Source organism: Nyctibius grandis, chromosome 5 (genome assembly GCF_013368605.1).
Source record: "Nyctibius grandis isolate bNycGra1 chromosome 5, bNycGra1.pri, whole genome shotgun sequence".
Lineage (NCBI taxonomy): Eukaryota > Metazoa > Chordata > Aves > Nyctibiiformes > Nyctibiidae > Nyctibius > Nyctibius grandis.
In genome coordinates this window covers 54,144,662-54,169,802 of record NC_090662.1, presented here as the reverse complement: position 1 = coordinate 54,169,802, position 25,141 = coordinate 54,144,662, and the positions used below count along the sequence as shown (strand labels likewise).

General features: G+C 43.1%; 1 protein-coding gene across 3 annotated transcripts in view; it reads left to right on the top strand.

Annotated features, from left to right (window-relative positions):
• Window positions 1-23,432: 23,432 nt before the first annotated feature.
• Window positions 23,433-25,141, top strand: part of TMCC3 (transmembrane and coiled-coil domain family 3) — a 57,315-nt gene continuing 55,606 nt past the window's right edge. For all 3 annotated transcript variants that reach the window (XR_011048203.1, XM_068400952.1, XM_068400951.1), the window contains exon 1: window positions 23,433-23,590. Coding sequence is in view for 2 of the 3 variants with exons in the window: in XM_068400952.1 (XP_068257053.1) it covers window positions 23,513-23,590 (78 nt within the window). In the remaining variant the exon portion in view is untranslated. The remainder of the gene's footprint in view (window positions 23,591-25,141) is intronic.

Genomic DNA, 25,141 nt, shown 5'->3' with positions numbered 1-25,141 from the left:
TGCAGAAATTTATTCATTACCTTCAGCTGTGAATGCCCTTTAGTCAGAGAAAATTGTCCCCGTAATTGTGCTACCACTTTAACTGGCATTTTAATTAAGGCTCTTCTGCTTATCAGTGTTAAAACCAGGGACCATTTATTGTGCACCTGAATCCACTGACTAAAATGAACAAGGCTGCCCCTTCCCTGGCAGTGTTTAAGGCCAGGTTGGATGAGGCTTTGAGCAACCTGGTCTAGAGGAAAGGTGTCCCTGCCTGTGGCAGGGGGGTTGGAACTAGATGATCTTTAAGGTCCCTTCCAGCCCAAACCATTCTATGATTCTGTGATTCTGTAAGTTGGAGAAATAAACTCCATGTAAAATGTTGGAAAGTTATTTAAAATAATGAAATAGTTGCAAGTGCCAAACTAACATGTGAAATCAAAGCCAAAGAGAGCAAGCCTGTTCTGACTCTGGGAGCAGCAGGTGAGGCAGTAACTCTGTGACCTACTTTGCTGTGCTGATTTATTGGCATTAGTCATCCTGGTAGCCGAAACCCAAAATTCCACATCTGTTGATATTGTTACCCAGATGCTTGTACAGGAAAGTCCATGATGGCAGTTTCAAGCACGGCTGTGATTTCTCTCTCTGTGATTCACTATACCTGAGTAGTCTTGTTGTCCTAGAAGGTTAGCGTGTTGTTCTCCTTGACATATTTCATCCCTCTTTTTTCAATTCCTTTTGCTCTGCGGCTTCACATAGTCCAGGCCTTTAAGAAAACTTTTATAGTAGTGGAATTCAGCAGTCAAATATCAGGAAAAATATAGCTAAGACTAAGCTTGCAACTGGTGTGTGTAGGTTTTGTATTTAATTATTGATCCTAAATTATTTGAACTACCTCGTACCATATGCCTGTTTTCTCGGCATTCTTGGAGTTCAGCCTTGTGAAGGCACAATATTACAGCCTCCAAAGTCTAAGAAAAATGAGCAGCCAACACACATTAGAGGAATTTTATAACAGTAGTGGTGGGTGGAAACAAGGTTAAAAACCTTTCTGTGAACCAAAGATCAGACACAACTTTCTGTTGTCAGGGCTGGGAACTCAGTTGAAGAATGATGACCTCATCTGACCTTAATTACATTGTTGTATAATGCTCATAAAAAAGGGAGAGGCTTAGAAATATTGCCTTTGCTGTCCTTGTATAAATGCTGGGCAAGGGATTACTGGGTTATAGAGAAGTTGAAGTTGACTTTTTTTGTGTGTATGTGCATGCTTCAAATCTGTGCTATGTGTTTGTGGGTTTTTTTTAATACGATGTTTTAAAAAGATCGTGAGAGAATTTAAAATCTTGACTTGATTACACAGGTTTCTTAACTGCTGATCAACCTGGGGGCCACCCAACCTGTGATAATTGTGCCAGGCAATATAAATAAATGGTTTATAGACCAGCAGTAATGTTCTAAAAATACATTGCACCTTCTCAGTTTTACAACATGGGTGGATCCTACGCATAAGCTACAAGGTTCATAGGGGATATCACGACATCTTTCAGCAAGTTACAGACTTCTGTGTTTACTATGCTGCCATTTTCCAACTCATTATTGTCCTGTCTTGCAGCAGCCCTCGAGAGATGGTCTGTCCTGGGCCGTGGTAGGCACAGGGGTGGGGAAAAACACACCTGGAGATATTGCCTCCAGCTCTCTCCCTGATGAGTGTCTGTCTTTTGCCCTGCTCCAGGTTACCAAAGGGAAGCATCAGGGGATGATGTTATGTCTGTCGAGAGGGACGGTGCAGTCCCCTGGGCCTCTTACAGTGGCAGAGCTAACTAGCCTCTGACCTGCCCATTTAGCTCCCATCTCCCTACCTGACACCTCCTCCAAGTATGGTGGTGTACAGCTAATGGACCCTATAACCTGCCCCAACCCTCCGTTGGCCAATGTGGGACTTGTGCAGCCCACTGCATCCCCCCCAGAGGCTGGGGTCTTCGCAGGTCAGCGAGAAGTGACGCTTGGCCTTGCTGCGCACTCCCATGCTGCGTGTGCCAGGTGGTGCTGCCATGTCTCACTGGCTCCTCTCGGCAGTTAGCGTCTTCCCCGGAGAGCTTAAAGCAGGGATGATGGTGTATTAAAAAAACAACACGCTTGTTGCTCTGAAAAATGCAAGCATATAGCTACTGCTTGAGTTTTCCCTGTCTCCTCTCTTGCTCTTCCCATTGAAACGGTTGAGGGCCCCAAGAACAAAGAGGATGTTGTAAATACCTTAGACATTCGACTAACCTAGTTATATAAATAAACAAAGGGAGCCTTTTTTAATTTAGATGGGTATATCTCACTTCAGACAACTGGGCCTTGAAAAGATAGTTTCTAATTAGGATGGCTGTATTTCACTTCAGACAACTTGGCCTTGGGAAAACAGAGGCACAGAAACCTAAAGATAAGGGAGTTGCAACAGCTGCCTTGAAGGACACAGCCTACGTGACCTACGTGATCCCTGGACTGAGTTTGTGCAGAAGCAGGGGTCAGTTAGTGAACACAGCGAGGAAGACTATAAGCCTTCATCTGAAGACCCCTGACGACCACCAGAGAAAACGACCTGCGCATGCGGAACGGAACATTTACATATATTAATGAGTTCCGGGAAATCTCATGACTATGCAAATGAGTTATTGGGAATCTTATGACTATGTATAACTTTATGGTATATAATCTCTGAAAATCTGCAAATCGGCGGAGCACTCATGGTGGATAATTCCCCAGTGCTGCCCAGCGCTGCAATAAAGAATGCCTGCTTAATAACACACTCTGGTGTTATTGAGTTTTCTTTCGGACTCCTTACCCAGCCGCACCTAGCTTCCCACTTCGGTGAGTAAAGTTAGAAAGCAAGTGGGGTTTGGAGATCTCCGATTTTTTTTTTTGTATCACCATACTGCTGTTTCCTTCCCTGTGCTTTTCCATGTCCTGTCGCTTTCTCCTCCCTGTATGTCCAGATGATGGTGCAACGCATGGGTTAAAAATAAGTCTGTTGAATGAGAAGCATGTTTAGAGCAACAACAGGCAGAGGAAACACAAATCAATAGAAATGGTTTTCTGGTTCACAGTTTCATTTATGTCTTCAGCTTTAAAGGGATTTGAGGTTTTTGTGAGGTAAATGACCCATTGCAGGCTACATAAACATTTCAAATTACATAAAAATTTTAAGGCATAATAAAAAGTGTTCATGAATGCTCTTGCTCCTGGGGATTTGAAAGGTTACTGCAGATTTCTTTTCCTGTTGCTATGCACTTTATTTTGATTCTTGGGAAGTATGGATGAAGGCGAAGGTAACAGCTGTTTCAGGAGGCTGCCCATGAAGCAGGAAAGTTTTGTCAAAACATTTTAGGTACCTTCTTCCATTCTTTTCCATCCTGCACGAGAGCAGACGCCGAGTACCACATGCTCTCGTGCTTTGTCTGTCAGCTTCTTATGTAGATTCATCTCTGCTTCTTGTGTAAAGGCCTCCAAGTAAGCCGCAGCTGCTGAGCCTGTTCCCCTGTCCCCATCCCTGTCTCCATTTTGTAAAAATGCACCTGGAGAAGGGTTACAAAAATGTATGTGCCCCAGTAACTTCCCATGACAGTCCCCAGGGTCCTGTACAAGCAGTGTAACATCTGAAAATACTTGAAAAACATAGCAACATAAAGACGGAGCTACGGATGATCCACCTCTTCTCCCCAGATAACTGGTGCAAATCAGTCCTTGCTGGGAATTTATCCAGAATAACTGGCTAAATAAGGAAATAAGGAAAGACAGTAAATAAGGCAGATTTTTAATGGAAAAAAATAGCTTAAGAATTTATCATATCATATCAGCAGAGACAACAATATCTCTTGGCAGAGTTTCTCCCCACCCCATGGGTGGACGGAGCAGGGTGCGTGCCTGCACGTCAGTTCCTCAAGGACACGGTAGGTGACATCTGCCACCCCAGCCTCCTCCTCCTCCTCCTCTGCTGTTGCTGGAGAAAGGATCAGATGTGTAACTCCACAGCAAATGAAGCAACATCAGACTGAAAGAAAGTGCTTGCTGTTCTCTGCCTGGGACAAGAAAACATTCTTTTTGCCAGAGCTGCAGCTAAAACGTGTGCACTGCACACTGGTTTTATTTTTCTTAGGCTTCCGCTTATCAATATGCATTTAAAGATGAATGTTGACAAGTATAAGTAGATTGTTTACATTGAGTTCTCTCACCTCAGGGCAAATTTAAAACATGGTACCGCTGGATTACACCTCGCCAACAGATGCAGTGGATTGCTTCAGGCAAGCTTTCCTGTGTCTTGCAGTAGCACCTACACAGCAGATTGCTGAGTTCTGTTGCCATGCTTAGTATCAGTTATAACTTTTTCAATGCCCATGTGCTTTTAACTTCCCTTGAAAACTGGCTGCTGCCACAAAATAACCCAATTTCTGTTATTATTACAACATTTAAATTACATAATGTGATCAAAACAAACCATCTGTGCCAACAAGAATTTCCATCAGTACACAGCTGGGGCATCAGCCTTCAGCAGAAGAGATCCAGTTAACAACATTTATCTTCCTTATGATTTATTTCAAATTCATCCACTGTCTTCCATCTTTCATAGAATCACAGAATGGTTTGGGTTGGAAGGGACCTCAAAGATCATCTAGTTCCAACCCCCCTGCCACAGGCAGGGACACCTTTCCACTAGACCAGGTTGCTCGAAGCCCCATCCAGTCTGGCCTTGAACACTGCCAGGGAGGGGGCATCCACAGCTTCTCTGGGCAACCTGTTCCAGTGTCTCACCACCCTGACAGTAAAGAATTTCTTCCTAATATCTAATCTAAATTTACCCTCTTTCAGTTTAAAACCATTGCCCCTCATCCTGTCACTACATGCCCTTGTAAAAAGTCCCTCTCCCGCTTTCCTGTAGGCCCCCTTCAGGTACTGGAAGGCTGCTATGAGGTCTCCCTGGAGCCTTCTCTTCTCCAGGCCGAACAACCCCAACTCTCTCAGCCTTTCTTCATAGCAGAGGTGCTCCAGCCCTCTGATCATCTTTGTGGCCCTCCTCTGGACTTGCTCCAACAACTCTATGTCCTTCTTATGTTGGGGAAGAAGAGAGGCTGACAGAAATGAGATTGGTTGGAAACTGTCCAAGAGCTGAAATTCATCCTGTGCTGACAGCTCAAAAACATGACGATACTCTTGACGGTGATATGGAGCCCAGTGCAAGGAGAGCTCAAGAGGCTTTGTTCTGGGAACAGTGTCATCTCTGATTTGTTTAATAGTATCATTTAGATATATTTGTTTGTGTTATTTTAAAGCACAATTGCTATAAACGATTTTTATATATATACATATAAAATACCGTTCAGACTGATATTCGAAGGATGCCTGTATATGTCCAATCTTTCAAGTAAGCCACAAAGTCAAAGGATGTAGAAAGATCAAGGTTGAATATTAATATAAGGTTGCAGTGGGAGGCCTTTCAAACTCCCTGTTTAGCAGTGTTAGTGCTGTGGCCATATCTGAAGTTAACTCTGGGTTTTTCTTCTGTTACTTTGTTAGCACCTCACCTTGATACTCTCCAGATCTCTTTTAAGGAAAGACAGATTAAAAATCAAGTTAAAAGACCAAGTAGATTATCCAGGGAAAGTTAAGTTTTAATAAATGATGCACATAGTATAGCCCTGAGTGATGGATAATTCAGTAAAATATCAGTGTGCCTTTGAAATAACCTTACGGAAGAGCCGTTGGCCATAAATTAAGTCAATAACTTGTATGTGCACATTTTTAAAATCTGGAAAATAGTTTCCCTGTGCTCTCTCAGGTGCCACATGATTTGACAAAGTCAGCATATTCTTCAAAGTACTTGCATAAACGCGTCAGTACCTTTGCAAAACTATGTGAAACTCAAAGTACAAAGAATTAGTCCTGAGTATCCGTTGCAGCAGGTATCTCACCTATGTGGTAAATTCTGCCATGGCTGCTCCAGAGACTGATGCTGACCAGTACTGACAGCGTGATCAGCAAGGTCTAACTAAATTGTGATGTCTCATATGTAGGAATCCCTGTTTGTCTAAGCAGCAACACTATATGCTGATCAAAACCTTGATGATCAAAATCAGTTTAATTACTATCATTAGATTTGAATCAGAAAGGTAACGTACATGCAGAAACCTAGAGATGTATTACAGAAATTTCTTACGGGGGACAAACTGTCATCATGTATATGGCTCTTCTGTACTCATTCAATTAAATCCTAGTAAATGGAATTAGGAAAAGCCAGCTAGAACAAATTATGCATTTCTTCCCTCCTCCTGAGACTCTCCTGGTGGAAGTACTCCTGCTAGCTTGCAGCCAACCTATTAATGTGAAAACACTGCAGCTGCTCAGTATTAAAACTGCAAGTTTTCATCCAGCTTTTGTACTTGTAATTCAAGAAACGACACTATTGCACATTCTTTATTTTATATGTATATATCTATATATCTATAAATATATGTATTTATGTATGTAAGTAGAATTTATGTATATAAGTTCTAGCTTGAAATAGCTAGACACACACAAGTAAGTGCGACTGAGGGCTCCATATCTGACATTCAAAAGTATCCAAGTGCCACAGAATTTGTGGTGAAAAGAATTTCAAATTTACTAGGGGCTGAAAGCAAGATTTTATTGCACGCCTCCAGCAGGACTGTAGTAAACTACAGACACTGATACTGCATCTTATTTGAATGGTTCTGCAGAACAGGAGAACTTGCTCACTCCAATTATAGGACTGATTTTATTTCCCTACTTTAATGGCTGTCCTCAATTTATTGAATTAAAACCCATTGGCAATAGCAGAAGAGATTTGGGAGGGTCCTTAGCTGTTGAAAATTGGTAACGCTCACAGAAGTTAAAAGGTTTGTCCCAATTTGGGACATTTTAAAAATCTGTTGCAAGAATTAATTACTAAAAAACAGCTCAGAAACCTCTCCAATCAACCCGTAACGTGCAAACAGGTCCACTTACTTTTTTCTTCTTGGGACAAAAATTCCCTCTTCAAGAGTGGCACATCCCTTCTCAAAAGAAAAAAAACCCATTAACTTTCTTCCCCCTGCCCTGTTTTACTATTTACTCTCCATCCAACACAGTGCCCAGTTGACAACTGCTCAGGCTTTTGGCAGACTGAAGTCAAGAAGGCACCGTGTAGATGTTCCCCCCTACACACCGCGCAGTGCCACATGTAAACTGCTCACTCTGCCTATAAAATGCTGTAAGCACTGAGGAGGCATAAATTAATAATATGTGTTTGTACATATGCATGTCTGTAGAATACCTAATGAACAAAGAGAAGGTAGCTTGAGCAATATCTTTTTAACCTCAAAGTTTTCTGCCTAGTGTTTTTCTTATTTCTGAGATTACAGGGCAGTAAAAAGACATGTTGAAAATAGTAGGGATTCGGTTGCTGGAAGTGTCATGCACAGCTACTGAGGAATATTGGAAAAGTAGGGGAGGGAGGGGGAAATGCTCATGTGCATGTGTTTACTGACGCTCGTTTGTATGCGTGTAGATCTAGAAGTTACAAAAGGAAACGAGGTCTGTGTCAAGAAGTTTTGGGGGAATCAAGTCAAAAAGAAGCTGGTCACAATGAAAACATGTTGCAGGGATTTTAGCTCTGTGCATGCAAAGAGGAGAGAAAAAGGTGTCCATAAATAGAAAACCTGCCTTGTAGGGGGAAAACCGGATGATTTGGGGGTCTGTTAATCTCTTCTGGTTTTAAATCGCTGTATGATTTTGATAGATGGGCTGAAAATGTCTTGCTGAGAGCAGTTCCTAAACACTTGTTTGTTTTTATTCTCATCTTAAGAAGAAGATTCACTTTAAGCTATTAAAACGCTTAAGGACATTGTTTAACTTTTAAATATTTACTCTGCTGCCTGACTGCATTCACTACAGAGAATTCAAGAATTCCCTGCTGAGTTAGTTGAGCTTATCTACTTCTTTTCTGCATCAGTGAAGATGAGTTGTGTACAGATGTGCCCTTATTTCTTACTAGTGGATGGCTTAGAAAAATAAATACATTATGGTTTTGGGGACTGACCAGATGAAGTCCAGATAACTAAAGGAAATTTCATTATCAGTAGCAAGAGGAAAGTTTCTACAGATTTAGTGAAGCATCTGCTGGAGATGACACATTCTTAGAGAAGACAAGAGCATAGCTTTCCTGCAAGGTCACTTATTTTAGTTATATATAAAGATTTTTTTTCCCTTTTCTAGCAAACCAGATAATAGTTTGCATACCTCAGATGCTTTATCTCTGCAGATGTTTTAATGCCACATTTGCATTAGTCTTGGTCCTTCAGGTAGTCCTGTTAGTTTTCATCTTTACCTCATCATTATTTCAGCAGGTGGTATTACGATACTCATATAATTGCTGATCTTAACTTCACCAGAAGATTCACTCCGAAGCTTCCCACTAAGCTTTTGCTTGGATGAAGCTGTTTGTTATTTTTTCAAGGCCTGACTGAATCACAGTATTATCAAGTTCTGTTAGAAAATAGTTCATTTCAAAGATTCAGTAGTTCATTTTGGAGTGCCCATGCTTTTACAGATTTCCATAAATGTTAGATGGCTTAACATTCGACTGTATCCTCACTCCATATTTTTCACAAGGATAATTAGCCTTTATAAAGATCCACAGTATATTGATGTTAAGAGTCTTCGGAAACAAATGTACCCAACATGCTATGACACAATTAAACCTTTGGCAACTAAGAATGTGATTGCATGATCAAGTTTAGTCCTTGCTTCTGACTTCTGCTAGGTTCTGCCTTCTGCCATCAGGCATGATCCCCTGCCCATTTTCTTGAGTCAACACCATGGCTTGAGGAGCTGTGCAGCTAGTCAGATGAGGGAGCTTATAAAACTAATACATATATATTTTTACAATCTAATGATTTATTTTGTTTTGACGGGAGTAGTTTTAATCTGGATCAGCTCTCTGACTAGCTGACCATTGTTGCATCCAAATTACAACCCAGCCTCCAGGATAAGATACTAGGCCAAACACAGGCATTTAAGGTACATCTCTCTGCCCTGATAATACATACACATGTAGCATTACAGGCTACCAGTCATAATTCTACATACTAACTCTGAAGCAGTGGCATCCAAGCAGTCAGTGGTTTCTGTTGCAGCTGAAGTACACAGCGTAAATACTCCTCTGCTGATGTTACTGCCTGTGGGCAGCTCGTATGGGTTGCTTCCAGGTTGGTATCAGTAACTGGCCATTTCTGTTTATGGCCCTGGGGCCTCTGGTACCTTCCTGTGCCAGTAGTTTCAAGGCTGCTGATGTCAGCCCGTGACTGTGCTGCTGGGAGGCCCCACCTGTAGCTGGGATCATTCTTTATCTACACAACAGGGGCATATATAGCCCTTTCGCAGCTGCTTGCTATTACTCTCTGTGCAGTTCCAGCAGAGCTACAGGTATGTGTCCAGGGCGACTTTGCTTACCAGCCAAGGCAGAACTGTGCCTTTCAGCTTAAGTAAATTCTCGAACCATGCCCAGAGTTTCAACAGCGCAAAACAGAACTGCTGGAAAATGGTAGGTTATTTGCAAGAAAACTTGTGGCAGAAATGAAAAAATGAAAATGAAAATACTCTCTTAATGAAGTTTTCAAACAGTGAAAGGTTTGTGATATGTTGTTTTAAAAGATAGAAAATGTAAGAAAATGCATTGTTTAGAAAAAAAAGACAACCTTTCATTGAAAGAAAGGCAAGGTTTTGGTGAGTGGAAATGAAGAATATGCTCTGTTGTTTTGTAATTGTATCAGACCTGTGTGTTTGAGATGCTGAAAATCATTGGAATTGGTGAGCGCCAGAGTGAGTGGCAAGGTAGACACTTTCCCTTCATGTCCTATGTCTTTGCGACGCCATTTGTTTCTGAAGAGTTTGTCTTGATTGTGTAATACGACTTCTCCTCAGCTGTGTTACTTTGCCGTAATATTTATATGCCTGGTTGCTAGAACTCTTAATTAGTTATGATATATACTGTGTTGCTATTAGAGTTTATATGTTGCTATTAGAGTTTATATGTTGCTCCAGTGCTTTCTACTGAGACTCCCAATTACAAGTGTTTCAAAACCTACATGTAATAATTAATCTTTATTGGCAGAATAGGAAAGCTGCAACATTCAATTTCTCCCCATGTAATACTTTAAATAAAATTGTTTATAAGGCTGTGTATGTGTGTGAGATACATGCACAAACACAAATAAATTTAAGGGAACATTGTAAAAGAACAGTTTCACTAGTAAGCCTATAATTGTTACAGGTTTTTTCCTCTGTTTTGGTTTGTAAGCATGTCTGTGAGATTCTTGTTGATAACGTCATGCCTTTATACGGGGCTAGAAAAATCTGTCTGACATCTGTAAAATTGTTGGCCTGAGGTGGTTAAAAAAAGAAGTGGGGAGCTTGAGCAGAGCTCAAGCAATTACTTGCCGACCTTCCAAACCAGACCCACCCAAACCCTGCTGCCTAAATTGAGTTTTTGAGGCAGGAAGAAGGACAGCTTCATCTTTCAGAGACACTTGAGGCTAGCTTGTGCTGAACAGGGCTGAAGCTCTGTACACAGTGGGTGCTGGAAGGGCACAGGGGCTTCAGTTTCTTCCACCAAACAGAGCTGTCTGGCTGCTGCAGGGTGTCTTCTGCTTGTGCCATCAGGCATCTGTGGACACTGAGGTTCTCTGTGCTTCTGTTGCCCTAGGATTGCTTTACATATAAATGCTTTATCAACGTAGCTGTATCTGTTAAGAAGGTAAAGAAAAAGACATCCCATCCTTCATGGATATAACTTTAGTATGAAAAGCTCAGTTACAGTTATACTGGGGAAAACAAGTTATTAATTTTGTTCCAGAAAATGATATTCCTATATAGCAGAATATGAATTTTCATTGACAAATGTTCTATCTATCTCCACTGTTCCATTTGCTGGTGATCTCATGCTGTAACATTTTTCCATTCATGGGAGTTCAGGGGAAAACTCCCCTGAAACGCTAGGACTCTAACTTATATTGCTACAGTTTCCAAAAACATTGCAAAATATGCTTCTTACATGTTCCTGCTAAAACTCGAGTCCCAGGGATAAGAGAATTGTACTCTCTGATATCTCATACATTTCACTGGTTGTATAAGAACAAAGCAGAAGACTTCAGTCTTTCAAAAATTGTCCCCAAAATTTCTTAATAATAGCTTATGAATTTATGATTTTAAAAGGCCCCAAAGGATGAGTGTATGTTAAAAATTCAGACTTATTTTTTCTGCTTAAAAATCTGTATTCTCTCACAGACTACTCTGAAGCGCATTTGACAGCACCAGGATAGTTAAAAATAGGAATCATGTTTTGTCTTATCACTCGCCTCCATGGTCAACTAATCGCATGTCTACACTCACTAAATCTGAATTCCAATCTAAATCATGATTCCAGTAGTCATAAGTGTATAGTTCTGATCCAGGAACATATGCATACAGATGCTACAGTCTGATGGTGTTAAAAATGCTTACTTACATGCAGGAAGTTATGAAGCTCTGCACCTATCTTTGGGACATCAGTAGTGAGTGAATTTGCTGTGGAATATGCAGAAATATGTGATAAAGACCTTGCATATTGAAGCAATTGGCAAAACTTTAATCAATGGACCTGGATTTTATCCATAAAAAGCATTATAAAATGAAAGTAAAATGAATTTAATACTTGTTAGCAATGCAACCAAGAAGCAAATACAGCAAATACTTTATTCAGTGAAAACTATCCTGTAGAATTATATTGTAATACATAGTAATAACCCAGAACCTGCCTCTTGATAAATTACAGTATTTAGATGAGTAAATGGACTGTGTTGCTTGATACTTATAAATGATGGTTGATACAGATTTACTTAGCTTAATTCAAATGTCTATGCTATGCTGTGGTTTTTTGTTTGCAATTTGCTGCCCTTAAAATATTTGTTGTGAAAATCAAGCACTTGGAAGATTTATACCAATTAAACGTAGTGGCATTCAGGCTTTTCTGCTTAGTTGATGTTAATCTTTCAAGTCCGTGTCACCCAAATCAGAGCTGAATGTCATATGTTTAGGTCTGGCAGATTGAGAAGTAAACTGGAAGGAGCTTTCTGGTTTTATTATGCTCATCTTAAACGGGCTCTTAACCATATTTATCTAATGGCTTTTATTAATGCCCGGTTAACCCACCAAATAACCGACTTAACACACTCCCCTGTTTATGTGTGTTTATGAAAGGAAATCTTTCATATTGCATTGAATTAGATGTAGCAGAACCACAGTTAGATGAGTGGTGGGTGGTCAGCTTTGACAGTGATGAGGGAACTGGAGCGTCGTGTCCTTGTAACTTGCATCTCTGTAGATAGAGAGTCATGGTAGTGAAACCCAAAGGGCTGCCTTGTAACAACACTCGCCAGGGAGAGGTGTAGGCTCACTTGCATAATCATTAACTTTTCTGTCCTCTCATAACCCGTCTGTGTTTTCTGGGTGACTGGCAAAAAAGTCCTAGTCCTGCATTTGACATTGTCTCTTGATATGGAAATAATTGATGTCACACATTTAGCATGACATAACTTATACAGAACCACAGCCATGCAATCACTTCGTAGACAAATAAAATTGACAGGTTCCTGTCCAGCACAATCTACAGTCTCGATGTGCAACCATCAGCCACAAACTGAGCTGGGATGTCTGTGAAGCTACAGCCATAAAGCAGTAGGGTGAAAGCTGTGGCGTATTCACTTACAGAGTCTTTAGCAGCTCAGATGTCAGCTACTCAGCTATATGCCACTTCATGCGTGCGCTTCTCTGAACAGTGGGTAGAAGTGGCACATCCTGAGAGCAATGCCTGTGCTCATGGGCTATGTCGAGTTTGAGGTTTTTGCTGGTTTGCTTTAATTTGGGATGAAAGGTCTCGCTGATGTAACCACCAGGATATGCAGTAAAAGGAGATTCAGGCTGTCTGTCTTCTGGCTGCAGTCTGAACGGTTTGGGTGCAAGTTCACGTTTGTGTTTTGGAATGGGGTATTCCTTTATGTGCCAACAGGCTGCCAATGTTGGTCCTGCATACCATGTGGCAATATCAAAGTGGCTGATTCGGGACAGACAGGCTGGGTACACTTATTCCCAGAAGGGCCCCAAATCATGTACTAGGAGGCAGAAGAAAATTTGTAAGCTGATGAGCAGCAACCATTCACATTACCCAAAGGAGAATTCTGTACTTGCCTCTGCAACATGGGTCACCTTTAATGTAAATAGCTGGGCTCCAGGCAAGTTCTTGGGTGTACAGAATAGCTGTCATTCAAGTCTGCTGAAAAGGTGGCTCTTACTCACAGCCACCTTTCCTGAAACTGCCACCATGCTGTAGGTACTGTTTGCACTATTGCTGTCACTCAGCAGCAGCAATGAGGAATTATGTAGAAGAATTTTCCTAGGCTGTACAAGAACAAGGAAAGGGCTTGAAATTGCATCTCATCACACAGCAAGGAACGAAAGATAGTAGGCAGGGGAGAGAAAGAAGAGGGACAACTTCTGTTACCCTCAACTGGAATTTTTCTCTTGCTTCTCTATCCTTCACCCCCTATCAATGCATCTCACTAATACACAAGGACAGTCCTAGTTTTGGAGTTTTTTCCTGTGTAGAAAATGGGTACTCACAGAGTGTCCATGGCTGTTATATCCTGAAAGCACATAAAACATTTCTGAACGAGGAGAGGACAGGGGAGGAGGAGTTGATTTAAAATTTTAGTTTGATATCTGAATGTTTATCAACATCTTCTGAATGAACGTCACAGCTAGGCAATGCAATCCATAAGTCTCACTGTGATCCCTTGGTAGTTTGTGCTGGGTACAGACAAGCAGAGCATCTCCTTTCTTGTGGGTGTGAAAGGCTCATGCTTTGGCAGATAAACTGAGATCTGTGACAGGGCGCTCATGGATTAACTGCAAGACCGACATCACTCAGCACTGTCCCATTTGCCATCAGACTTAGAAATGGCACTGATGGTCTGTCATCACGTAGTCCTTTTCCCCAAAGGCTGGTCGCTACAAGCTTTTGGAAAAGATTTTCAGGGCATGTTAAAAGGTCTCTTGTAAGAAGCCCCGGTATCCTGTTTGGAGTACCGATGTTACCACTGTGGAAAAAGGGACCTTTGCCTTCTTCCTGATTGTACCTTTGCCAATATACCCTTGACACTGTGTGTTTAATTTCTCCTAACAAACATCAGAACACATTTAATAATAGCGTATTTAATTCCGGATAGCTCAAGGTTCTCCACAGAGGACATGCTGTGCTTCTCCTTTTTCAAATGTGGTAGTGGAAGTCCAAAGAAGTAAAGTAAATTGCCAAGATCCAGATTAATGATAAAACTGGAAAGAGAATGGGGCCAATCCTCAAGCCAGCCTCCTAATGACAGAATTTCCATGCCTTCCATGTCCATAAAGGTTTCCTTTCTTGTGATATTTCCCATTGTGTGTGTGTGCCGTTTCTTCTCCCTTCATGGCCTATATGTAAGTCAGTATAGATAATTCATGGTTCACAGGTGGGACTGCTGTGTCTGTTGTGCGGGGTCATGCAGCAGAAATGGATGGCAAAGGTGCAGCTTTTGCAAGGAAGAGCGAGACAGGAGTCATCTGAAGAAAGCTCAGGCTCCACCTGACAGGCCTACTTTGGGCAGTGCCTCTGCTGCGCCTCCTGAGATTTGATTTTCCTAAAACAGGGCAATGCAGGCAAACCCGATATTGATGTCTGTCCCTCTGAAAGCTGATAAAGTGGTGTACGCCCTTGTACTGTGATCTTAAGTCTAACCAGACCTTCCATTCCTAATTGGCATTATTTTTTAAAAGGTCACTTTTAAAAGGTAGGCAAAATAATGTAAATATCAAGAGTTAAGCATGGGTTGTGCCAGCATGATGAAGTGAGGGAAACCACTGGAAAAGGATGAAATTACTCATGCCTCTAAGGACAGCTGGGCAGTCAGTGAGGGATTTTGAGGTATTTGAACTTTAAAATTGTCACAATGGATGGCTGGGATGATTTGATGCTTTTATCATTAATTTAAATCATAGAAATTAATTTTAAAAATACTTTTTGAGAAGAACAAAGGATGAGAGAATTAATCTATGGGCTACCACTTCTGTCTGTGTCACTGTAAGTCCAGCCTCATACTCCTGCCAACATCTGGATGGATTTGCTTTAGTGGGTTGAAGGTTCAGTTGAGAGCAGGTGCAGTGTGTGGGAAGAGCGTTCATGTAAACTCTGTGGGCTTTTGAAAATAACAGTGAGAAAAGTACCTGGTGAGGCTGTCAGAAGTACTGTGCTGTGCAGTATTCTCCTGTGTTCAGGGAGTCATGTGTCTGTTCTGGAGTGGGGAAGGAAAGCTGTACGAACCAGCTGTGAGTGCGAGTGGAGGGGGAGTTGTCTTTGCTCAGCCAAGCAAGATGAAACGGATTCCGCAAACATGCCATAGGATAACAGTCTTTCTGCTCCTGCTACAGGCCAAGGAGGACCTACAGGAACATGTGTGAGGGGGAAAGATAGAGGGGGGAAAAGAGAAGCCTTTGGCCAGAGAATTGCATGGCACCATAGTTTGATGTACACTAAACTTACATTCTGAAGATGCAGGTGATTTCACTCCAATGTATGAAAAGAACCATTTATTGAGGTGTTTGCAAAGTGCGGCACCTGCAGAGCCTGCCGAGATGGCAAGAGCTCCTAATTCAGCTTGTGTGGAAGAGCTCTTCTGACCTGTGGGGCAGGTGCCTCTACTCAAGCAGCTATTTCTGCTCCACCGTAACTCCCTGCTATCTGCAGCAGTTGTTCCTAGCTGCCCAGCCCGCTGTCCCATGGTGACAGCTCCTCCGGGAGCTGCCCAGTGCCAGGGCTTTCCCTGCTGGTGCAGGACACGGGAGCTGTTGCTGGTATGTGTGGCAGTAACTGTCACCGCTGAGAGCAGCGCCCGATCAAAAGGATCCACAGGCTTGATTGGAAGGTGTGACTACTGCAACACCAAGGTCTTATGACACTAACCATATTATCCTCTCTTCTTAGAAGCTACATTAGGAGAGAGTGTTTTCTTTGTAAATATATTAGTATGTATGTTAATACTACAGAGCCCAACCACACATGATATACCTCTAAATATATATTGCACATCCCTGCCTCTTTTAATCTTGAAGAGAATTTTCATAATTTTGTGGCTAGTCTGCTGATATTATTTAAATAAAACTCTTAAACTTTTGAATAAACTATGATTTATAATGAGCCACGTATTACTAAAAAGCCAAGCAGTTGAAGCCTTTTATGTACCCCTTTTTCAACTACTTACCCTCTCTATGCTTTGATCAACTACATCTGGCAAGGCTTAAAGAAACTCCCAAAAGTTTCTGGGGAAATAAGGACGTTTCATCCTAAGTGCTGGAAACTGCACAGTCCCCTTTGGAAATGTGCAGTTAGGACTTCAGTGAAAACCCCAAACCCACAACATTTGCCTATTTAATTTCTTACTGACCTTTACCTCCAGCGTTCCCCACCCTCTGGCACATTTTGAGTCATGAATTAACTTTCATGTCTGAGATGAAGAACTGAAGAAATCCAGTTCCCATTTTAAAACTTTTGCCCAGCAGCCTTCCAACTTCAGCTGTCTCATTCAGCTGCATAAGAACAGGAAGCTGCATAAGAAGCATAGGAAGGATGGCAAGTCATCACCTGCCCCTTAGTAAACCCACTCACTACTTAATTTGTCTATGAATTTGGGATAACTTTGTAAAAACTGGTGTTAGAGTTGAAGAAGAAACACCTGCCAAGAAGGTGAGGTCTAGGATTTATTTTTGCTTTGGAATTTCAGATCTTTCATTTTTGAAGACCTCATTATGTGAAAACACCAAGGAAGCCCTTGTGTCAGATAATTAACCTCTGATAGTAGTGTTATCTCAGAACATAAGATTCCAATAAAAAAATGTAAATGGTGGCAGGGAAATATTTTTTAAAAGCTGCAAGCTCCCCCTAGGACAGTTAGCTGTGTTGATTTATGTATGTTTATATATGCACATGCCTTGGGACTGTTGCCAGCTCCAACTAGAGAAGAAAAGCAGCATGAGCATCGTAAAAACTGTACCTAAAGGGTTGTCCTGGTTTGGCCCAAACCAGGCCAATTAGTCTTAGAGAAACCAAGGTCACTGCTAAATTCCTCACTGCTTATGAGTGAAGAGCCAAAGGGGGGTCGCACCTGCAGGGAGGAGCAGACAGGGCAGGTGACCCAAGATTGACCAACAAGGTATTCCATCCCATACACGTCATTCTCACTTTCCTATTTATCACTAACCCACTGCCTCCTGGAGGTGGGGCCCAGGAGGGAGGGGCCCTCCTGTCTTCCACTGATTGGTACCAGCTTTGCCAGTTCTCCAGTTAAAAGCCTGCAGGTGTGATGGCAGGGGGAGCTACTGCATTTTCCCCTCTGCCTGTGCTGGGGGGAGCAACTTTGCCTGAGGAGGATTTCCAAGCTCTTGATCTTGGTTTTGTATATATTTGATTATTTCTATTCTTATTATACTCTTTTTCATTACTATAGTTTATTAAAACTGTTTTAACTTTCCAACCCATAAGTCTCTCTCCCTTTTCCCTTTCCCTTCCGGTGGGGGGGGGAGGGTTAACAGAGAGCATCTGCCACAGGTTTAGTAGCCGGCCCAGCTTTAAACCGTGACAGATTTATTGGTGCCCAACGTGGGGCTAGAGAGAAGCTCCAACAGGTTGCTCTGATAAGTTGAATCCTGGCTCTGGTGGGAGGAGACCCAGAGAGCTCAGCTGAGAGTATCAGATTTTTTCCTTTGAGATTTATGAGGGGTTGGAAATTAAAACAGAGAGTGAAAATGGTGATGTCATTTTTGAATGCTGTGTTATCTTGTCTTTTTATAGAGTTTCTTTCACAGTTGAGTATTGCAATGATGCCTTACCTGCCGTGGGCACTGTGTTATTGCTTGCTTCTTATGAATGTTTACATGCAGTTTAGCAGTGGGCGCTGGTTGAAATGTATTGTTTTGGTATGGGGTTTGATACTGATTTATGCTGTGATAAACTGGGTAGTTAATATTCCGATCTCTTATCTCTATGACACAATGATGGGCAGCTTTAATCGCGAATCAGTAGCAGTGACTTCATCTGCACGCTCCAGGCGTCCTTTAGCTGATTCTGTTAATGATTACACTTCCAGTTTTACTTTGGGAAATAGTACCTTCTCCTTTTCTGCCAAGCTGATTCCACTAGATTTTGCAAAATTAGGATGGTGCTGTCTAGGTGGCATATTTTTATTTTTAGTTGTCCTGAATGTGTTTCTGATGTGGGATAAGATTAAATATTGGTGCAGGGACAGTTGTAGGTGTTATGCAGCCACCTCGGATCCTACAGCATGTGCTGCTGCTACAGCCACAAAATCCACTGAAATCTCGGCAGCCTGCACCACAGCTGCTACACCCCCCAAGATGGCCACTGCAGCTACTCAGACTCTAACAAGTCTCAGCACTCCCCCGACAGCCACTGCATCTACTCAGACCCCAGCATCTATCAAATCTGTACCAATTGCTCCTGTAACCAGGAAGAAATACCAAAAGAAATCAGCTCGTGAAGTGAAGGATGATGACTCAGAGCCTTCTAAGGCAGAGCCATCATATGACCCAGGTGAGAGCCCTTCTCAGGCAGAGTTAGGGCCTGACACAGATGGGGGTTTCCTCGATCGTCCTTTTAAAGCAGACCCATCACAGAAGAAAGGTCCTTCTAAAGCAGAACTATCACAAGAGGAGGACTCGGACGTAGAGATAACCTACCACTCCTTATCCCTGAAGGACCTGAGAAATATAAGGAAAGACTTCAGCCGTTATGATGGTGAACCTATTATTACCTGGTTGCTCTAATGCTGGGATATAATGGGGCAGACAGCATGCAATTAGATGGCAGAGAAGCCAGACAGTTGGGATCCCTGTCCAGAGATGGTGGTATTGATAAGGCGCTCGCAAGGAAGTCAAACACTATCAGTCTCTGGAGGCGACTCTTGTCAGCTGTAAAGAGCAGGTATCCCTATAAAGATGATGTTATGAGCCACCTAAGCAAATGGACCACTATAGAAAAAGGCATTAACTACCTTAGAGAACTAGCTGTGCAAGAGATCATTTATAGACACCCGTGGGACATTGTAGATCCTGTAGATCCTGATGAAGTGGAATGCAACCGATCCATGTTCCGGAAGGTTGTGAAGAATGCTCCACCGACATATACCCATACATTGTCAATATTAGTCTGGGGAGAAGATGATATGGCACGTTCTACTGTGGGTAAAATGGCTAACTGTATGCGACAGTATGAAGATAGTATTTCTTCCCCACTGCAGGCACGCATCTCGGCTGTGGAAAAACTGACTAAGGAGAACAAGGACTCATTTAAACAACTGTCAGACAAACTGTCCAGGATCGAGAGTAAACTTGACTCTCTACCTACACAGGCGCGCGTTGCAGCTGTTAGGAGAAAACGCTCTCCTACAGGACCAGCTCAAAGGAAACGGAACACATCACGAAGTATCCTGTGGTTTGCCCTGCGTGGTTATGGGGAGGACATGAGCGGATGGCATGGACAACCTACCAGTACCCTACAGGCACGAGTACGTGAGTTGCAAGCTAAAAGAAATACCAGAGAGAATTTTTCTAGAAGGATGGCTGCTCCAGTTACCAGTGAGCAGGACTGCAGCCAGGGTAGATGGGCCTCAAATTCCTTTTTCTCAAGTGTGAATAGGAGAAATGAAGGTCCAGTCCCTGTGAGCAGCACGAATCCGTTTCTTAACTGAGGTGACACGTGCTGAAGAAGCCCCACCATATAATGAACTACCAGAGGATGAGAAGCAGTATGCCCTGTTCACCGATGGATCCTGCCATCTTGTAGGAAAGCATTGGAAGTGGAAAGCTGCTGTATGGAGTCCCATACGATGAGTCACAGAAGCCACAGAAGGACAAGGTGAATCAAGTCAATTCGCAGAGGTAAAAGCCATCCAGCTGGCTTTAGACATTGCTGAACGAGAAAAGTGGCCAAGGCCGTATCTTTATACTGACTCATGGATGGTGGCAAATGCCTTGTGGGGGTGGTTAAAGCAGTGGAAGCGAAGCAACTGGCAGCGCAAAGGTAAACCTATTTGGGCTGCTGAATTGTGGCAAGATATTGCTGCTCGGCTAGAGAAACTAGTCGTGAAGGTACGTCATGTAGATGCTCACGTACCTAAAAGTCGGGCAACTGAGGAACATCGAAACAACCAACAAGCTGCTAAAGTGTTCCAAATAGATTTGGACTGGGAACATAAAGGTGAACTATTTTTAGCTCGGTGGGCTCATGACACTTCAGGTCATCAAGGGAGAGATGCAACATACAGATGGGCTCGTGACCGAGGGGTGGACTTAACCATGGACTCTATTGCACAGGTTATCCATGATTGTGAAACATGCGCCGCAATTAAGCAAGCCAAACGGTTAAAACCTTTGTGGTATGGGGGGCGGTGGTTGAAATATAAATATGGGGAGGCCTGGCAAATTGACTACATCACACTCCCTCAAACCCGCCAGGGTAAACGTTATGTGCTTACCATGGTGGAGGCGACCACCGGATGGTTGGAAACATACTCTGTGCCCCATGCCACTGCCCGGAACACCATTCTGGGCCTTGAAAAGCAAATCTTGTGGCGACACGGCACGCCAGAGAGAATTGAGTCGGACAATGGGACTCATTTCAAAAACAGTCTCATAGATAACTGGGCCAAAGAGCATGGCATCGAATGGGTATATCACATCCCCTATCATGCACCAGCCTCTGGGAAAATTAAATGATACAATGGGCTGTTAAAAACTACCCTGAAAGCAATGGGGGGTGGAACCTTTAAAAACTGGGATAAACATCTGGCACAAGCTACCTGGCTAGTTAACACCAGGGGATCTATCAATCGAGCTGGCCCTGCTCAGTCAGACCTTCTACATACAGTAGAAGGAGATTAAGTCCCTGTGGTGCATGAAAGGAATCTATTGGGAAAAACTGTCTGGATTCTTCCTGCAATGGGCAAAGGTAAACCCATTCGTGGGATTGCTTTTGCTCAGGGACCTGGATGTACTTGGTGGGTGATGTTGCAAAATGGTGAAGTCCGATGTGTCCCTGAAGGTGATCTGATTCTGGGTGAGACTACTTAATTCTGAACTGTATGTTGTTGCTGTATAAGTGTCTTTCAGGTTAAGACAGTGGTGGTGAGACCGGAGCTAGCTGCAAGTGGCATCCAGTAACCTCCTCGAGACTGACATTTTGAACCTGCAACCCGTGGGCATGAACCATGACAAAACTCATACCATCTCTCCTGCCCTGAGAGACTGCTAGCCAGATGGAAACCCACAATCCTGAACTAAATGAACTTGATGAACTTTTTGCATAAAGATGAATCATAAACTAGTGATATGTGTATATATATTTGAAAATGAAAAGGTAGTGGTGATCTGAGTATGACATGAATGGTATGGAATAAGGGATGGAATGTCCTGGTTTGGCCCAAACCAGGCCAATTAGTCTTAGAGAAACCAAGGTCACTGCTAAATTCCTCACTGCTTATGAGTGAAGAGCCGAAGGGGGCTCGCACCTGCAGGGAGGAGCAGACAGGGCAGGTGACCCAAGATTGACCAACAAGGTATTCCATCCCATACACGTCATTCTCACTTTCCTATTTATCACTAACCCACTGCCTCCTGGAGGTGGGGCCCAGGAGGGAGGGGCCCTCCTGTCTTCCACTGATTGGTACCAGCTTTGCCAGTTCTCCAGTTAAAAGCCTGCAGGTGTGATGGCAGGGGGAGCTACTGCATTTTCCCTTCTGCCTGTGCTGGGGGAGCAACTTTGCCTGAGGAGGATTTCCAAGCTCTTGATCTTGGTTTTGTATATATTTGTATATATTTGATTATTTCTATTATTCTTATTATACTCTTTTTCATTACTATAGTTTATTAAAACTGTTTTAACTTTCCAACCCATAAGTCTCTCTCCCTTTTCCCTTTCCCTTAGGGTGGGGGGGGGGAGGGTTAACAGAGAGCGTCTGCCACAGGTTTAGTAGCTGGCCCAGCTTTAAACCGTGACAAGGGTGAAGTCCTGCTGCTGTTGCAAGGGAGTCAGTCTGAAGGAACTCCAGATTTGCTTTGTGTAACAAGGTAGAAGCGATAACCCAACTATTCTATTTATTCCAGAAAAGAAAATAAGTACATTTCCTGTACAACTTGATGAGCGATTATAAAAGAGTATTCTGTTTTATAATCTGTCTGTATAATTCTACACTTTTCAGTTTAAAATGTGTTAAGTGTTACTGATTTAAATGCATCTCTCAGCATAGATGAGGTGATTTATCTGAAGATAAATGCAAAAATCAGTCAAGAACTCGGCCGAACTCTTGGGAATTTAAGTATATCGGCATATGCATGCCCTGGAACACGTTTTCCTTGGGTGTTCACAAGTATGGTTTGAAGCTCTGCTGTGCTAGAACACTAAAGGATTTCTCTCATATGTGTGATGTGCAGAAATGGGTACTGAATTGGTTGCTGTGCTCCAGTGACCACTTTGGAAAATACAGAGCCTTGTTATTTAGTTGGTTTGATGGAATTTTTATAACATGTTTATTGTGGAAAGCTCTGGGTACCGAGGGCTTTCCAGCAGCAGTGCTCAGCCGTGTCCAGGGTGCCTTGTGCTACCACAAACAGTCAAACCCTTACAAGTGAGTCTGCCCCAGAATGACAACATATTTAATACTTCTGGTTTCTTACTTTTTTTCCCCTTTGGTCGTCTGAACCTTTAGGATTTGCAATGTTTTGTGAGGTTTCACTGTAGCCACAGGGTCTAGGTTTCTTTTAACAGAAGTCGAGATGGCCCCTTGATGGTAACTCCCCCCTTGATGGTAACTCCCCCCAAGAGCTGGACCTTTAGCGAAAAGCCTGAACCAAAGCAGCGGCTGTCAGCAGGAGGAATGAGACTGTCACCCCTCCGTCCAGCCATATACCTCTGGGACATCATCCTTGACCCAGCTCCTGCTGCCCCCTCAGAAGCGCCTGCCTTCAAAATTACAAAATAAAGCGATTTATAGCCCACTCCCTCTGACCAAAGCTCGCCCCCACCCTCTTCTCCCCTTTTTCGGAGAGGGGGGGAACACCACAGCCCCGACCCCCTCACGACCCGACCGTTAGTCGCCACAACGCGCGGCCGCCGCCCGCCTCGCCCCTTTGCGGCGGGAGCCGGAGCGCTGAGGGGTTAATCCGGGTGTGCCAGCTGAGGAGAAGCGGAGCGGCTGCCGCCGGGGTGCGGGAGGGACGGGCACGCCTGGAGGGGCGTGCCCGTCCCTCCCGCACCCCGGCGGCAGCTGCGAGCCCCTCAGTGCCGCGGGAGCCCCAACTGTGTGCGGGCTTTTGGCGGGCGCCGCTGAGGAGAAGGAGGCGGCGGCAGCAGCGGGGCAGCATGCCGGGCAGCGACACGGCGCTGGCCGTGGACAGGACGTACTCGGATCCGGAGCGGCACCGGCGCCGCAAGACGCGGGTAAAGGCGTGTGGGGGCACGGAAAGGGCTGTCGGGGCCACCCTGGGAAGAAGGCGGCGCGGGGAGGCGAGGGTTGGTGGGGCTACCTCGGAGAGGCAACCACCAGCCTGCAGCGTGTTCCCCGAGAGGTCTCTGCGTTTGCTAGGTTGTTGATCTGAAGGGAAGGGTTTTTTTATCCGTGCTTCTTTCATGTTCCTACTGTAAATACTCTTTCTTTAGTATAGGAAAATGAAATGAAACCGGTTGTTGACAAAACAGAAACCGATGTTCAAGGTATATCCCCAATAGAAACTAGTGGGAGGCGAGAGTAATAGAGAACTTACTCACCAAAGTCAACAGCGCTGATGATTTAATGAAGTGACTCTGTGTCTAGATCATACTGGTGAATACTTGGTTTTGGTGTTTCTTAAGGTCTGTTTAATAAACTGTGGATCAGGTGATTGTATCTAGCAGCAGAGAATGATTACGGTTCCCTTCTTGAAGTTGCTGATGGGAGAGCTGTGGCAGGGAAGGAGATCAACAGAAAAGGTGTATCTGTGTGTGCTACGGCCAAAGTAAGAATATAATGTATATTCATGGCATATGGCTTTATGGGATAGTTTTTCTTATGGTCTGTGGGCAAGTTCATCTTTCTTTATCTTACTCTTCTGATGTTTTGTTCATACAATGTGTGATAAACATGTATAGGCAATGCTTGTGATCCTTTCATATATTTAGTAGCCTTTGTGGTGAGAGTCCTGCTGAAGGCAGTTGGCTCTCTAGTTAATGCACAGATTTCAAATTCTTACCTAAATGCTCAGCTCAAACAGGTGTAAGATGAATGGCTCTTTCTTCCCATGTGCTGCAGGAAGATGTGAAGAAGAAAAAGGAGGTTGCTTTAGCTAATTTGGGATATTGGCAGAAATTCTGTTTCCTTTTCTATGCTAAGATGAGATCGTGCATGTGTCAATAAATTTGCTTTACAGTTTGAGGTGTAGGGATTAGCTGTTTGTGAAGGAAGACTGGTTGGGGTTTTTTTTTTTGGGGGGGGGGAGGTTCTTGGGGTTTCTTGGGTTTTGATTTTTTTGTTGTTTCCCCCTCACCCCCTGTACTGCACATTAGCAGTACTTTCCATCCCTCCAGCCCATTGATTGACAGTGCTGCAAAGGAGATGGTGTGCTTCGGATTATTGCTGCATAATGAAATGTTTTAAAAATAGTTAATCCCGTACACTGTAGCTTTACTATTGAAGTCTACAGTGCTCTTCATACTGTAAGCTGGGTGCACATGCTAGTCATAACCCAGTTAAAAATTTTATGTATTTCCCGTGTTTTTCCTCTTTGAAGGTTGAACTGCTTAGTTTTTCTTCGTTGTTTGTGCTGTAAGAATAATGTGTTACCTACCTTACTGTGGCCGTGGAAGAAAGTTGCATACCTTCATGGGTGATTTTTGGCATATTTAAGAGTTAAACCTGAAGTCTTTGCTCTATAGTCTAGCTGATCTGGTTAAAAGAATAAAGTATCATGGCTAACAGTGTTGTGTATTGTACTTGTGTATTGAAAAATTTAAAAA